The 15042-nt window shown below is 31.3% G+C and overlaps 2 protein-coding genes and 1 pseudogene across 2 annotated transcripts; 1 reads left to right on the top strand and 2 right to left on the bottom strand.

Moving 5' to 3' along the window:
• The first annotated feature begins 891 nt into the window (after positions 1–891).
• On the top strand, positions 892–2461 carry LOC111306519 (UDP-glycosyltransferase 71K1 pseudogene; annotated as a pseudogene).
• Positions 2462–2553: 92 nt separating this feature from the next.
• On the bottom strand, positions 2554–10353 carry LOC111305641 (transcription initiation factor IIE subunit alpha-like). Its single transcript, XM_022903349.2, is given in 11 exon segments — positions 2554–3051; positions 3942–4146; positions 4296–4529; positions 5134–5331; positions 7841–8024; positions 8156–8265; positions 8451–8579; positions 8957–9077; positions 9663–9785; positions 9889–9976; positions 10179–10353. Coding segments are annotated over 10 exon segments (1422 nt in total). The 5' UTR covers positions 9912–9976; positions 10179–10353; the 3' UTR covers positions 2554–2956.
• A 2335-nt stretch (positions 10354–12688) lies between these two features.
• Positions 12689–13805, bottom strand: LOC111306246 (uncharacterized). The gene is made up of 2 exons (XM_022904151.2): positions 13306–13805; positions 12689–13070 (listed from the first exon to the last, which is right to left on the bottom strand). Exons 1-2 carry the CDS (start codon positions 13738–13740, stop codon positions 12972–12974), a joined length of 534 nt encoding a protein of 177 aa, XP_022759886.2. The 5' UTR covers positions 13741–13805; the 3' UTR covers positions 12689–12971.
• Positions 13806–15042: the final 1237 nt, after the last annotated feature.

The following is a 15042-nucleotide window of genomic DNA, read 5'->3' as shown; positions in this document are numbered from 1 at the left end:
TTTCTTTAATTTCTTGTTACCATCAATGCTTCGATTTCATGGTAAAACATAAAAAATAAAAAATAAAGATTAATACGTAATTTGTATACTATTTTCAATAATTTGATACTTATAAATAAATTTTATAATTATATATTCAAATTTTATTTTTGTTAAATATTTTGCATTATTGACTAATACTATTAGTTAAAATGCAAATGTGGTAAATATTTACAAATAAAAATATACCACATATCATTATATTATTTGTTATTTTTTAATCACATCATCTTACTATTAATATAATTAGTGTATAGAGCAAAATGCTTGACCAAAATAAAATTTGAATACTTAATCATGATATAGTTCAAGGAAGAAATCACATATTGACATAAAAAAGTATAAGACTTACATCAATGTACACTTTTTTTTTACCCTTAAATCAAAATTAAATCCGTGATTCATTTAAATAAAATAATTTTTTTAAATTTAGTAATTTTGATCTAAAAATTCAAAAAAAAAAGAAGAAAGAATTACACTAATGTAAGTGAATCACTATTCATATATATATATATATATATTTATTCACTTACATTTGTGTAAGAGTTATACACTTTTTCATCCTTAGATCAAAGTTAAATTCATAACACATACATTTAACAATTTTGATTCAAAAAAAAATATATATATATATATAATTCTAACAATAAAAAATCTTAATATTTAATTTTGAAGAGATCAATTAATATTTTATTTTATTTTATTTTTCATAACGCTTATCATATATATCCATATAAGCAAAATGCATAAAATTAATAAATATATATATGCATGCTCTTTTATTAATATATATATTAATAAATAAGTAGATTTCTCTTTTATTAATATATATATTTTAATATAATAGTACTAGTATAATTATAAACACACATTTTGTTGACATAGAATTAAAGACTTAATAATGTTATAAGAAAGAAAAGAGCAGTAGAAGTACAGCATACCAACCAAATTAACACCACCATCTACTGCCGCTGCAAATGAGAAAAGCCAAGCTAATATTTGTCCCCGTTCCAGGAATTGGTCACTTGGCGCCTATTTTAGAGTTTGCAAAGTGGCTGTTTGATCGATATGATCAATTTTCAGTAACAATTCTTGTCATTCCGACGCCTTTTGTCCCCGATTCAGATGCATACACTCAAACTCTAGCTGCATCATCCGATTATCGTATACAATTTATCAGTCTTCCTCAGGGGGATACTCCTTCACTAGATCTTTTCTCTAAATCATCAGAAAAGGTTTTTTTTTTTTTTTTTCTGATTTTGTAGAGAGCCATAAATCCCATGTCAGAGATGCTATAATCAACCATGTTTTAACTGATTCGACCTCCAATTCAGTTCCACTTGTTGGCTTGGTTTTGGACTTCTTTTGTACTGCCATGATTGACGTAGGGAAAGAACTTTGTATTCCTTTGTACTTGTTTTTCACCTCGACTGCAGCGTTCCTTAGCCTCATGTTGTACCTTCCAAGCCGACATGATCAGATTGGTCACGAGTTTGAAGAATCGGATCCTGAGTCAATCATCCCAGGTTATGCAGGACCTGTGCCTACTAGAGCTTTGCCTTCATTCTTATTCAACAAGCATGTTGGTTATCTTTCATTGCTGAACTATGGAAGAAGATTCAAGGAGGTTGAAGTATTATTGAATACATTGGAAGAGCTTGAATCACATGCGCTCAAGTCCTTGATGGAATATTCCATATCTACACCACCTATCTACCCGCTTGGACCACTAATTGGTAAGGGTCAGAAGATTTTATTTCATACTCATAAAGCTCAAAACGATGAGATCATGAAATGGCTTGATCATCGGCCTCCATCATCAGTTGTTTTCTTGTGCTTTGGAAGCTTGGGGAGTTTCGATGAACCCCAACTAATTGAAATTGCAAGTGGGCTTGAGCGTAGCGGGTTCAGGCTCTTGTGGTCAGTGCGCAAGGACACCGGGAAAAGCCAAAGTCAAAGCGCCAAGGAAATACACCAATATTGAGGAGATCTTTCCAGATGAGTTCTTGGAGAGAACAAAGAAGAAAGGATTGATTCGTGGGCGTTGTCCACAGGTGGATATCCTGGGCCATGAAGCAGTTGGAGGGTTTGTGTGGCATTGCGGGTGGAACTCTATCTTGGAGAGTTTGTGGAACGGGGCAATTGCAACATGGCTAATCTATTCAGAACAGCAAATTAATGCATTTGAGATGGAGAAAGAATTGGCATTAGCAGTGAGTTACAACTGGATTACAGGATGGGCAGTGGTGAGCTGGTCAAGGCAGATGAGAAAGAAAGAGCAGTCCTATGTGTGATGGATGGTGAAAGCGAGACGAGAAAGAGGGTCAAGGAGTTGGCTTAAAAGAGTAGAGAAGCTGTGATGTATGGTGGATCTTCATTTGCTTCTTTCGGAGAATTGATTAAGGTCATACTAGGCAAATAATACAATCGTTTCCTCAGCATTGTTATAGTGCAGTAAGCTTGTACCAAGGCAGCCTCTTTGTGCCTTCATTTTGTTGATTAACAACCTTCCTCTTTGCAAAAATAAAATAAAAATCTTATTCAGCATTGCATCTGTGGGCCCAAAGTATTTATACGTATAAAGTACAGCTGAGACAGACATGAAAGTTACTATAAATGTCTTTGTTACGCTACTGCTTTGCCTACAGTTTAGTACAAGACAACATCGTGGAAATCCATTTCTAAGACCACAAAAATCATTTTTTTGACATCCCACAGCCACTGTTGGCACAAAGTCAAGGAATCAGGGATGAAATTAATACCAAGGAACAACTGGAAAGGCTTAAGATCTTGAAAGAGCACATGAAGATATGAAAAATAGAGAGCAACATTTACACCACCCATTACCCATGCTCTGCTAATGCCGTGCAGATCAAGGTGAGCTGAACCATTCATTCAAACAAACCTATGCTGTCTTTCAGTCTTCCTCCCAATCTACATCATCCTCATCATCTCCAGATGCTTCTGCTTCAACATTTAAGTCACTGACCTTATAACTCTCAGTTGTATTGCCTGAAATCGTGTAGAGGAAGATATTTACTAAGGAATGCATCATCATAATCATGGACTTATGATCAGCCTAACACATTTTGTATCAGAAAGATACACATGGCATGAGGATAAAACGTATATCAACTTGCTTCTGTAACTGGTATTGAAAGTTAATAGGAAAATTTAAATCTTAAATCAAATGTCCACTTTTATGTATTTTGTTCCTTGCTTGACAACTTTTGCCCTTCATGTGTCACAAAAACTAGATGGGCCCACATACAGTTGTATTTCAATGAAAGAAAACATTCAAAAAATGCTTTCCACTTTGGGAAGATGGCATTATTTTGAAATGGTTAAAGCAGAAAGGTGGACATGCAATTTGAGCCAAAAGAAGTACTATTTTTTTAGTCTCTAGTTCTAAGTTAATAGTTCATGATTTAGGGTATAAACTTTGGTATGTTGTTAAATTTAACAGCTGAATTTAATTAAAAATGTTGGACAACAACAAATATTGAAGTTTTAAAAATATGAGATTTCCACTCTATATATATGATACTCAATTTGTATATAACATATGAAAACAGCTATATGAATTACAATGAAAGGCAGGAGAAAGGAACTAAATCATATTGATGGCTTACTCATAAAACTTCTGAAATGGCTAAATATATTCTAGATTCAGCAGTAAGTTCCCTTGAAAGGTTTTCATAGCATTTTTGCATATTAAATATTATTTTGAAGGGATAGTTATATGAACAACTGAACATGAAACATGATTACAAATGTTAAGTAATTTTAAACATTTAATTTTGACAGTTTCATAGTCATCAAAGAGAAACAAAGTTATATTCATTTTTCTTTTTTTTAAGAAACCAAGTTATATTCTGAATACAATAAAAATCAGCACTTACCTGCAACAGGAGCTTCTACCCAATCAATATCATCATCTCCCAGATTGTCTTCACGTTTAACTTTCATGCCAACTTGACGCTTGGAAGAGTCAGAAAGATCAGTGGCTAGAGGAATGTCTGACAATTCTTGTTGTTTCTTAGCAGCTTCTTCTAGTTCTTGTTGTTTCTTATACAAAGCAGCATAATAAGCTTTAAGATACTCGTCCTTCATTATAACAGGAAAGAAAAAACTAAGTCAAATTCTAGTAAATTAAAAACTTTAAGTTGGAGCAAAAGGAAAGAAAAATGAATCTAAGCACTAGATGGCATTGACAAAAGGAAGGAAAGACTAATAATCCATCTCATTGTATATACCTGTATATTCTTCTTATCATCATTTTCAACAGTCGACTTTTTGTCATCTGAAAAATCTGGTTGTGCTGAACTGTCATCTGTCATCCTCGACTCCTGTTTGACCTCTCCACGTTGTTCCTTTGTCAGGTTCATTCCTTGCTTTATCATCCAAGGTGGCAAAACTTTCAAGGATGTGCCTGCACTTTCAGATTTGACATCTTCCTTGCCATCAAGACCAGAAAAGGCAACTTCAACCTGCCAGGCACGCCTAAGAAGCTTTAAAAACGATCCAAGTTGATGGTAGAATATCCAATATTTGAAATTAAGAAATGGCATGCCCAACATTATAGAGGAAAATCTCTAGTAAAAATAACAAGAATAGAAAATCCGCACTTCAAAAAAAAAAAATACTAAGCATTGAAAATACACTGATAGTTTGGATGAAGAAAATTGATTTATGACATTAATAACTCCAGCAGAGCTTACAAAAATGAATCTTCGGAATAGTTATGGTCTAAAAGGAAATCTGTTTCAGCATAAATGGTTGGTTGAATGAGAAGTAAGGGTTTACTACCTTTCACAGAGGCAACAGATGCATTCAGTTAAGTTAGCATGTTGCAAGAAAATTTATGAATACTAAATTTAAGATTTTGAACAAATTTGAACCTCCATAAATTGTGGATACATGACTCGTATACCCATTCAAAGAAAAAAAATTTCTAGGAAATTAAACTACAATAATTCATGCAGAAGTAATATGCCAAAGTCTAGCATCAATATTACATAATTATTAGTAAATATTAAGCATTTGCACCTCATAGTAGACAACAAAGAGAAATACAGTTCAAGTAAATATTACCTTTGTCTCCCCAAGAAATGGCATAGGTGTTCCACCATAACCCTGAGAATTTTTGGAAGGATCATTAGAACCAGAATCACCATTTACGGCACGCCCAGCAGCACTTGCTCGAGCTTCCCACGCTTGGAGACTTCCAAATTCTGGAATAGGCAAGTCTTTTACTCTATTAAGTTGATCTGTTAATGGTTTAAGCTGTACCTGCAATCATTTCATTGAGTCAACTCTTCAAAAATGGCATAAAAAATTCACATAATGGAAAGAATGAAGTCAAAATAGGCTTGAATATTTCTATAAACATATACCGCAAAACAAGAAATAAGTTAAACACAATGGAATTCGAAGGATTAGGGATGATGATCAAAATTGGTTGTTGCTGCTATTTAGTAAGGAAATTTTGGTGTGGTGAAAGAGATGAACAATCCAAGGGCAGGACAGTTTTTAAATTGTTTTTCCCAAAGCTCTCCATGAGGTAGTGAATTAATATGTTAGGATTGTATTGCTTTTTCATGATTCTTTGAGACAAGAAGATTTAAGAGGAGCTTAAATGTCTCTTGCTGTTTCATCATAAGATCAAGATTGACAGGAATAAACAAAACGGCATACTAGACGTGTAAGTGGGGCTTATGGAATGACATCTAACCCAGTAAAAATTCATCAATGTTTAGATTCAGGTTACGTAGCCACCATATATCATAGAGAAGATCTATGATCATGTCTGATGGTGCTTCCTGAATGATGGAACTACTGTGTTTTGCTACCAAAAAGGATTAACAAATTGTTATTTATTAATCAAGCATTAGTGATTAGGGTTGGGGAGAGCAAAAGGATTTGGCTGACTACACATCCAAATCCTCTTAGTCCTTTCTATTTACTTTGAGATTGAATGATTAGGTCAGAGTTTTCAAGAAAATTGTTTATTTGAAGAGACAAGAGTGAATTTAAAGAAGACGTTTGGAGGTTATAGCATATAACCAATATTATTCAATTTATACCTTTTAATTTCTTTTAGAGCTTATGAGCTATAAGGATAGTTAATTTGTTCAACTGTTTATAATTTGATGTTTGTCAAGAGCTTTTGTTGCTGTTCTAATTCTTTATTTAAGCCCAGATTAAAGCCAACTTTATATACCTGTAATGGACCAGGCTTATCTAATAAACTAGCATTAAAATTAACTAACCTGGTTGCCATCTTAAAGGCATATATAGTTACTGTATTTGTATTGAATAAACCTTAGTCATTTTTTTTATGTTTGATAATTGCTTCCATTATTTCTGTGTTTAGGTTTAATATGCATAGCTTGTGGTACTCAAGCCGTCTTTCAAACAAAGACAGAAGAAAATCACATATGCAACTTCTTTTAGCTTTGAATGAATACTTTTCATTTTCCAATTTCTTCAGATCAGTTTTAGATTTTATTGATTTAATGAATGTCTGGCCTGGTGTTATTTGTCTATTTTCTCCCCTGGTTATTATTGTAGGATTCCCTTGTTTGACAAGTGAGTAAGCAAAATACAAGAACATGAGAAAACAAATAATCAACAAAAAATGGCATCATCATCCAGTACAGTAGTGTAGCAGTAATCAATAGCAAATTTTGACAAAAATATCAGATATAATGTCAAGAATACACATAAATAACAATAAGAAGTGCAGATATTAAGTCTTGCAAATACTGCACAATGGAACACCAGTTTACAAACACTAAGTTCAAACCATGTATAAAAGCAGTCGCCCAGACAATTTGCTATTGAATTATGCTCATATGAAATTCCATTGGGAATAAAAAGAAGGGAGAAAATATGACTTTAGACAGTATGAACATACCATCCCCCCACCCACCAAAAAAAAAAAACTCACACACAATAAAATATCTTGCATACATGTACAAAATAGAAAACCATTGACAAAGAAAACAACAAAGACAAAAAGAATTAATAAATTTCAGTGGGAAAGATTAGCAGAAACTAGAATCATTTGCATTCATACAAAGCAAAGCTTAATGCTTCTGGCCTTTGCTCCACCCCTTTGAACATCTAGCTTTTCAGGAAACACAAAAAGCTAGGTGTCCAGATTTCTATTTTGCCTACAAGCTCACAGATTTACGTAGTTTTAAAAATGAATTCAAAAGTGCAAGCCCTCATGGACCAGTGTCATCTGACTTGGCAGAATCAACCAGTGAAAACTAGAACAAAACATTTCAAGATGGGCAAAGTAAACTTCAAGCCACATAACCTGTTCCTCTATCCCCCTGCACATCATTCGAATAATGTGTTTCCTACACTACATGGGCACAACAGACTAACAGCTACATGGGTTTCATCGAAAAGAATTACTACTTTGATAATTAAGTTCCTTTTTTTCTTCCCTTTCAAGAAGAATTCACGCAAAACACCGGAGTCATTCACAATCGGAAGCCAAGGACAAAGAATTAAGCTGAATTTGAATGGACCTCACTGATTTGAGCCAATACTATAATCAAGTCCAACAACATCCAAAGCAATTATGGCCAGTAAAAAGGAATCTTATGTGAATTACATCCTTTTCACAGTACAAAAAGTACTTAAAAAAACTGTGAACATACTAAAAATTTTGTTAACTTACTCATAAGGGGATTAAATTTCGTATCTCAATAGATCGCATAATTATTCAAGTACAAATGTATATGCAATATAAGGTAATATGCAGGAACTTTGAAAGAAAAAATACCTCCATTTTCTGAAGCATGTCCTTCAATTTTTCACGTCGTCGTCATCTTGCATTGTCATCTCCATCTCCTCCATCTTGTGCTGCCAACTTGTCACTCTCTGCCACCAATTCTCCATTACATCTTTCACAGTGAAAATATTCATCCTCAATAGAAACCAGCCGCAGTGCATCCAATGCATTGTATCTGAAAACATGATAACAGGACAACTTCAATTTTTCATTACAAATTCACTAGCCAAAAATGCATTTCAAATGACCCAAGGAAAGAAAAAAGAGAAGAGAAAGAGATGGAAAGAGAGAGGCAGTGGCAGAAACCTTTTCCCACAGCCAGGGCACACATATTCCTGAACAGTATTCTTGTTCTCAAGTTCATCCTTTAGTTTTTTCTTCATTCGATGCAATCTATACCTAACAACATCATATGTCTACAAAACACATTGTTTCAGAGATTTCACAAACTCAGAAGCCAGAATCTGCTCTGCACAAGATAAAATGGATAAAAAGGCAAAAGAGTTCCCATGCCTTTTCTATCCAATCCATTATTAACAAATCAATCTATGCAGATCAGAATTGGAAAAAGCAAAGAACAAACAGAAATAAAAATAGCAACCTGTGCATAATCCAGGCAACAGTAAGAGTGAGTATGCAGCTTAATCTTCTCCTCTCCGTCTTTCCCACCCTGTTGACTATCGCCTGTCGCAGCAACTGCAGCACTATATATCTTTGCTCCTTTAGCCGTCTGTGACAAAATCAAACATCAGTATGCAGGCAAAAGTAAAAGGGTTAAATACAACCAAGAAATGTTCCCAACTCTTAATGAATAAATAAAACATATAAAAAGTAAATGGAAAATAGACTTTTTGGCCACTAACACCACCACTATGCCTCAATTCTATGCGAAAATAAAGTATGACTGAAAACAGAAAACAAGGGAAAAGAAAGCGAGCTTTAATCTTTTGATATGCTTAGTATATGTTTGAAAATTAATAGGTTACAAGGCAGCAATGATTCAGAACAAATACAAAAGAAATCTTACCTACAAATCCAAGCAGAGTGACAACTAAGAAACATCCGTACAGGTGAAGGAAAAGAAAAGGAATTATAGCAGACTCTAACCTCTCTCCTATGATCACGGGTGACTAATTTTTCTTCCTCAAAGAGCCGTAGAGTCCGCCGAAGTTGCTTTGAATGTAGTTTCAACTCCTTTGCCAAATCTTCTTCCCTAACCCATTGTCTCCTAGAATTGAAGGCAAAAATTGTGAATTACAATAACAAAACAAAGTGACTAGCAAATTGTAAGCCTAAAGAGAAGCTCAAACTGGCAGGCATAGCTATTGCATGCAACAGGCATATATTTGGCATCATGACATAACTAAATATATCTTTCTAGACTTATTAAATGCTAACCTCCTATGGCGAGACTTCTAATTGAACTGAAAAACACTTTGCCAAAGTACTTGGCCTAATTTAACACTTCAGTTTCACCTTATTATTATACCTATTACAAAATATATTCCAATGCCTTGCGTTTCAAATTCCAAGATAGTCAATTTCCAATGCTTATAAATGTGCTTTCCTTCCAGAGAAGATCACAACTTTAACAGAAATTCACTTCTATAATTCTATTTTAAATAATAAAAATGCACCAAGGCATTATTTTTCCAATTCAATATGCCTCAATTTCACTTAAAAGAAAAACGTCAACGCTAACTTCCCCATTTCTCATACAAACAAAACCGGTTTTTTTTTTTTTTCCCTTCCCTCATTACTAAAAACAAAACCATTTTTAATTGTTGCCAAGATATGAATAAAGAAACAGTACCTTGTAAGAGCATCAAGCACTACTACAGCAATCCCTCTATTATCACCCCGACCCGTCTTTGGCTGATTATCTCCCTTTGTTGTCACGTCATCATAAAACGCCCGACCTGCAAGTTTCACTAACCTGTTTTTCCAGTTTCAATAAGGAAAAAATTAAATAAGAAAATGAACAACCCTATTTTCCTATACCCTCTATTGCGCTAATTTGAAGTAAAAAAAGGATATACCTGTTAAATGGCTCGAAGCTCATATTGTTAAGTGATGGGTGTTAAACAATTTCCTCGAAATTTCCCAATCTAATTCGCAGCACATAATCTGTTTCCGCAAGAAGAACAGCGTCAGATGATCAAAAACATTGGTTTCCAGATCAGAGTGAAGGGGGTCGAAAGAGCGGATAGGGCGGATTGTAAATAAAGCAAGGTTCGAGAGAGAAGTCGTTGGAAGGTTTTCCAGAAAACCCTTGATTGCCTTTTGTTTTTTTTATAGGCAGACAATACTATCAAGATTGGAGAATTACCTGTTAAGAAGATATGGTCGTGGTCGGGTTGATGCGGCTAAAGTTTTGATGAAATGGAAGGTAAGCTAAAATGTAAAAAAGCCGCCTGTAGCAAGCAGGCGAAGCGGGTCTTGTCTTGACGATTGTGTGCGCGATGTGCCTGCCAAGACGGAGAAGGCGTCTCTGTGCTTGCTACACATTTTGACTTGATAAAAAAATATTTATAATATAAGGATAATGCACAAATAAACCTTCAACCTTTATTAAAAACAATAATAATAATTTTTTTTATCTTTTATTTTGTATGAAATTAAAATTAAAATTTTTATTTTTTTATAATTAGAATCTGAACAATATAAAATATTATTTTTATTAAATTTCTTAGTTAAATAATTTAATTTATAAAAAAATTAAATTTATTTAGACAAAGTAAATGATAAATATTTTTAAAAAATACTATTTTAAAAATTTTATCAATTGAATGTGATTCATTTATTTTTTAAATAATGATTATAATTATAATAAAATAAAAAGTTATAGACTTAATTTCATGTAATAAAAAATTAAAATTTTATTTGATTTTTTTAGCAAAGTTCAAGGGTTTATATTAAATTTAAAATATTTGCATTAAAAAAATATTACCACTATTAGAGTACTAAATTTTCATTTTTAAATTATTTTGGTTAATACTTCTTATGTTACTTTTATTCTTTTAAAATTATTTCTTACTTTCTTAAGAGTTAAAGAAAATAGTTGTAACTAAGTAAATTAAACAATTTTTAATATGTAGCAATATACAAGTTAGATTATTTTTTCAACTATAAGTAAATGTATGCATGTGCTTTTTATAATTTTTTTTTTCACTTTTAAAAGTAAAAAAGAAAACATAACAAAAGTAGCAATAAAAAAAGAGAATTCCCATTGTAGTAATTAAAAAAAAAAAAGTAAATATAAAGAGGATGAAACTAAAGTGAGGTTACTTAAAAGACAACCATTCGATCAGTATTTTCAGTATATATAATTGCATTAAATTAAAATTATTGTTCTTATGGTTTTATAATTTAATTTTATGTATTATTATCATTAAAAAAAGATTAAAATCATATTACTATTTGTCTATTTATTGTACTAATCAGTTAATAATTGCTTAAAAATTTTTAAATTAAGAGATTTATTATAAGTTTTAAATTATAATTATGTGAACTTAATTTTCAATAGGACTCTAATTTTCAATAAAGTCACAATTATGTGTTTTCTATTCCTTTCTGGCTTATTTTAATTCTCATTTTCTTATGATTTTAGTTTTTTCTTTTAATTTTATTTTGGATCTCTATCCAATATTATCTTAAAATCTTTTTTAATAATAAAAAAAATCGGATTCTAACCTTTTTAAAAAAAATAAGAAAAAAATCATAACTTTTAATCTTAAAATTTCAACTTCATTCCTTTAAAATTATATTTATTTTTCTTGTTTTTATAAAAAATATGATTTAACAATTAATTTATTTATATTTTTTATTTCAATTCTAAATTATAAAGAAAGAAAATGTCTATGTCATTGGAAGAGTATACACTTAGTAATTCTATCTACTAATTTGAAAGTATTATTCTTAAAATCTTTAATGCTATTATTGTAATATTTTTATTCTACAATTTATATGGTTGATTTTATTAATATATTTTGTGCTTGATTATTTTTTATTAATATATATATGTGATAGAATTTATAAAAAAAATTAAAAAAATTAAGTATAATATAATTGACCTCCTGTTAAGATCCGTCACTGATTATTTCATTTTCACTTGCTCGCTTACTTTCTCGCTACCTTCTTTCACTTATTATATTTTGTTGACTTAAATGTTAGAGCATGCTTTGAACTTCATAGACTTATCTCGGAAACCTCTTGACAGTTATTTCTGTTACATATCATTCTTGTTTCCAAATCAACCATCCGATAAGCTTCCAAGAAAACATCTAATAACCAAACCAGAAAACCATGAACACGGTTCTAGCTATCGCCGGTCTTCATGGAGAGGATTTTTTTTTTTTTTTTGGGCCTGTTCATGGAGAGGATGGGTGTGGCCTTGAAGTCTCTGGGCATAGCAATTGATTTTTCATTTCTTTTTTCTTTTTATATTTAAATTTGTTGTAGAAGAAATATCAATCATTTAAAATGATCATTAAAATTAAAAATCAAATATAAAACTGTTCTTCCAGCCCTCTGTTCCATAGTTTTGGAGTCATAAATTTGGTTTATAGGTTGTAAATGATTAGGGTTGTAATGTTTTTCTTTAATCTTTTTCAAGGATCTAACAAATAATAAAAATCAATTGATATCCAATATTTAACATATGTAAATAACACCATTTTAACAAGTTCTGATACATGTACTGACAATTTTAAAAGGTATATAAAAAAATAAAAATTACAAAACAGAATTTAAATTTTAATACTAAGCATCTAGCTTAAATATAAAATCACAAAAAAATAAAAATAAAAATAAAAACTCAACATTTAATAAATGTGAAATAACATTACTTCAACAACCTTAATTGAAAATGTTTATTCCTTTCACTAGATAGATAATATGTATGCCTTAAATTGAATAAGTCATCATAAATAATGCAATTGTCAAGATTATTCTGCTGAATTAAAACAAATTGAAAAATGACAACCACTTGACATGCTCGAGATCATGTCTTTAAAATGGTGGTTTTGTTTAAAATTGAAAAGAATGAAACGAATAAGAGCACATGCTAATTTATCTAACTAAAACAATGAACAAATCAATATCTTGATAGTCTTCAAACATTTCAATCTCTCAAATAGTTGGGAAGCTTCACGTGGACCGTTGATTCTTTTTTCTTTCTCTTGAAATGCTTGGAGGCAGCTTTCAGCATCTTACTCCACCCCTGAATACGGTTTGCAAGACAAAATTATTATAGAAAAAAACAAAATGGTGAATTTCAGCATTGTAACTCTGTTTTTGCTTCCTTTTTTTGCTTCAAACTACACGTGTTAAAAAGAACTCAATCTGAAAATCACTCTTCAATTGTTTAATTTCCAACAGTATAACAGTTCTATCCCATAAAGCAACTAAGCAAAGCTTATTATGAGCTATAAAGTATGAAAACAAGTAACTTTTACCTTCGTAATAATGGGGGCACAGCCGCCCTTGACAGGAGTTGGAGAAAAATCAGAAACCATTTTCTTCCTTTTCTTGTTGCTGTTTCTCAAAAGATTGAGATTAAGGTTGAAAGCAGCGGTGGCCATGTTCTTGATGTTGGGTCTGAATTTCTTGGCATCACTCTTGCTTTTCTCCGACTCCAACCCAAACCCAGACTCAAAAGCGAGCTTCCTAGGTGTAATTGAATTAAAATCCAAATCTGCAGGGCTGCAAGCACGGGGGACCAAAGGAGACCAGAGCGAGCTTTGGGTATAGTCGAAATCAAAGGCAGAGTTGTCTGGGAACTTGCAAAGAAGCTCTCTTGACATCAATGGCTCCAAATACTCCACCACTTTGGCTGTAGCCATGATAAGACTCTCTTGTTCTTCTTGCTCATTCATGGCTGGAATTTGCATTTAAAACTTTGCTTCAAAGCTTTGAGAACGTTGTATTTATTTTCCGTTTCTTCAAGCAAATGAAGAAGGGCAATAACAAATCAGACATAAAAGCTCAAAAAGTGACCGTTGCGATGACTTTTAGCGGTACAGTGATTTGCCTGAATTATCCACGTCTTTTTAATCTCTCTTTCCTGTTCTACCCTTTGTTGTTTTCTTTCTTTTTTTATATATATATTTATTCAGAAAGAGAAAGAAACTCGTAGAAAAGGAGACAGATTAGAATTTCTAAACAATTTTAACCCGTCTTACTTGGATGCGGGTTAATAAGGGAACTGCATTTTTTTTTATATTTAATGCATTATTTTAATTCTTATAGACTTTTAGAAAAAACATATTGATTATAGATGTTATTGTGTTTGTGTGAGTTATCTAGTAAGGTTAAAATCGTAAAATCATAATATTTGATTAGAAGTAAAGACTAGAGGTTTTTTCAATATTTGTATTTTGATAGTATATGAGAAGAGAAAGAATGAGAGAAATTGTAGGAAGAGACAGAGAGTGAATTGAATACCCGTACCTAAAATGAGAGGTTTATTTATATTTATAAAGTGAGTATTAAACTTGAATGATTCGAGCTTTGAAAGTCAAGCTTTTGACTAATAACATTCACCTAATCTTATCTAGTTAGTGAAAATTTAATTAAAGAATAATAAGTCAATATATTAATGTGCTTTCATATGGAAGGTCAAGCCAATTAAGTTGATGTGAAACTCTAAAATTCATATTGATTCACCACTCTAGTTTAGATGGGAATAACTAAAGTACCCTCGCTTTGATGTAAACTACCTTTTAAGAAAAAAATCCATTATTCCTTTATAATCATGGAATGCCCCTAACAATTATGTTAATTACTAATAAACACGAATTAAGATTAATTAAAAGCATAGTCTAATACATAAGATAACTAATATACAAACTTATTACGATTTGTTTATAAAAAATATAATCTAATATAAAAATATTATAATTTTTAAAAAAATTATAGTTTATTGTCTATATATTGTAGTCAATAATGAAACTGTAGTATAATTAAAAGAAATTAGCTTGTTACTCATCCAATGCACGAATTATTTTTATTTTATTTAAATTTTAATAAAAACATAAATTAATATTATTGAATCATTTACATGTTCAAAATATGTGTAAAATATAAATATAATCATAATAAAAATAAAATTTATAATTAAAAAATTGACAAACTCTAAAATATATAATAAATAATATTAGAGAAAGAAAAAAATCTAGAAGATATTGTAAATA

Source organism: Durio zibethinus, chromosome 21, assembly GCF_047325235.1.
Source record: "Durio zibethinus cultivar Kanyao isolate XHJ-2024 chromosome 21, ASM4732523v1, whole genome shotgun sequence".
Taxonomy (NCBI): Eukaryota; Viridiplantae; Streptophyta; class Magnoliopsida; order Malvales; family Malvaceae; genus Durio; species Durio zibethinus.
This window is presented reverse-complemented; position numbering and strand designations above follow the sequence as displayed.

Excerpts from the sequence above, each read along its gene's own strand:
- LOC111306246 (XM_022904151.2), bottom strand. The coding sequence starts at position 13,740 with ATGCAAATTCCAGCCATGAATGAGCAAGAAGAACAAGAGAGTCTTATC. Across the intron at positions 13,071-13,305 it reads GTGCCCCCATTATTACGAAG|GGGTGGAGTAAGATGCTGAA; the intron begins GTAAAAGTTACT and ends AACCGTATTCAG.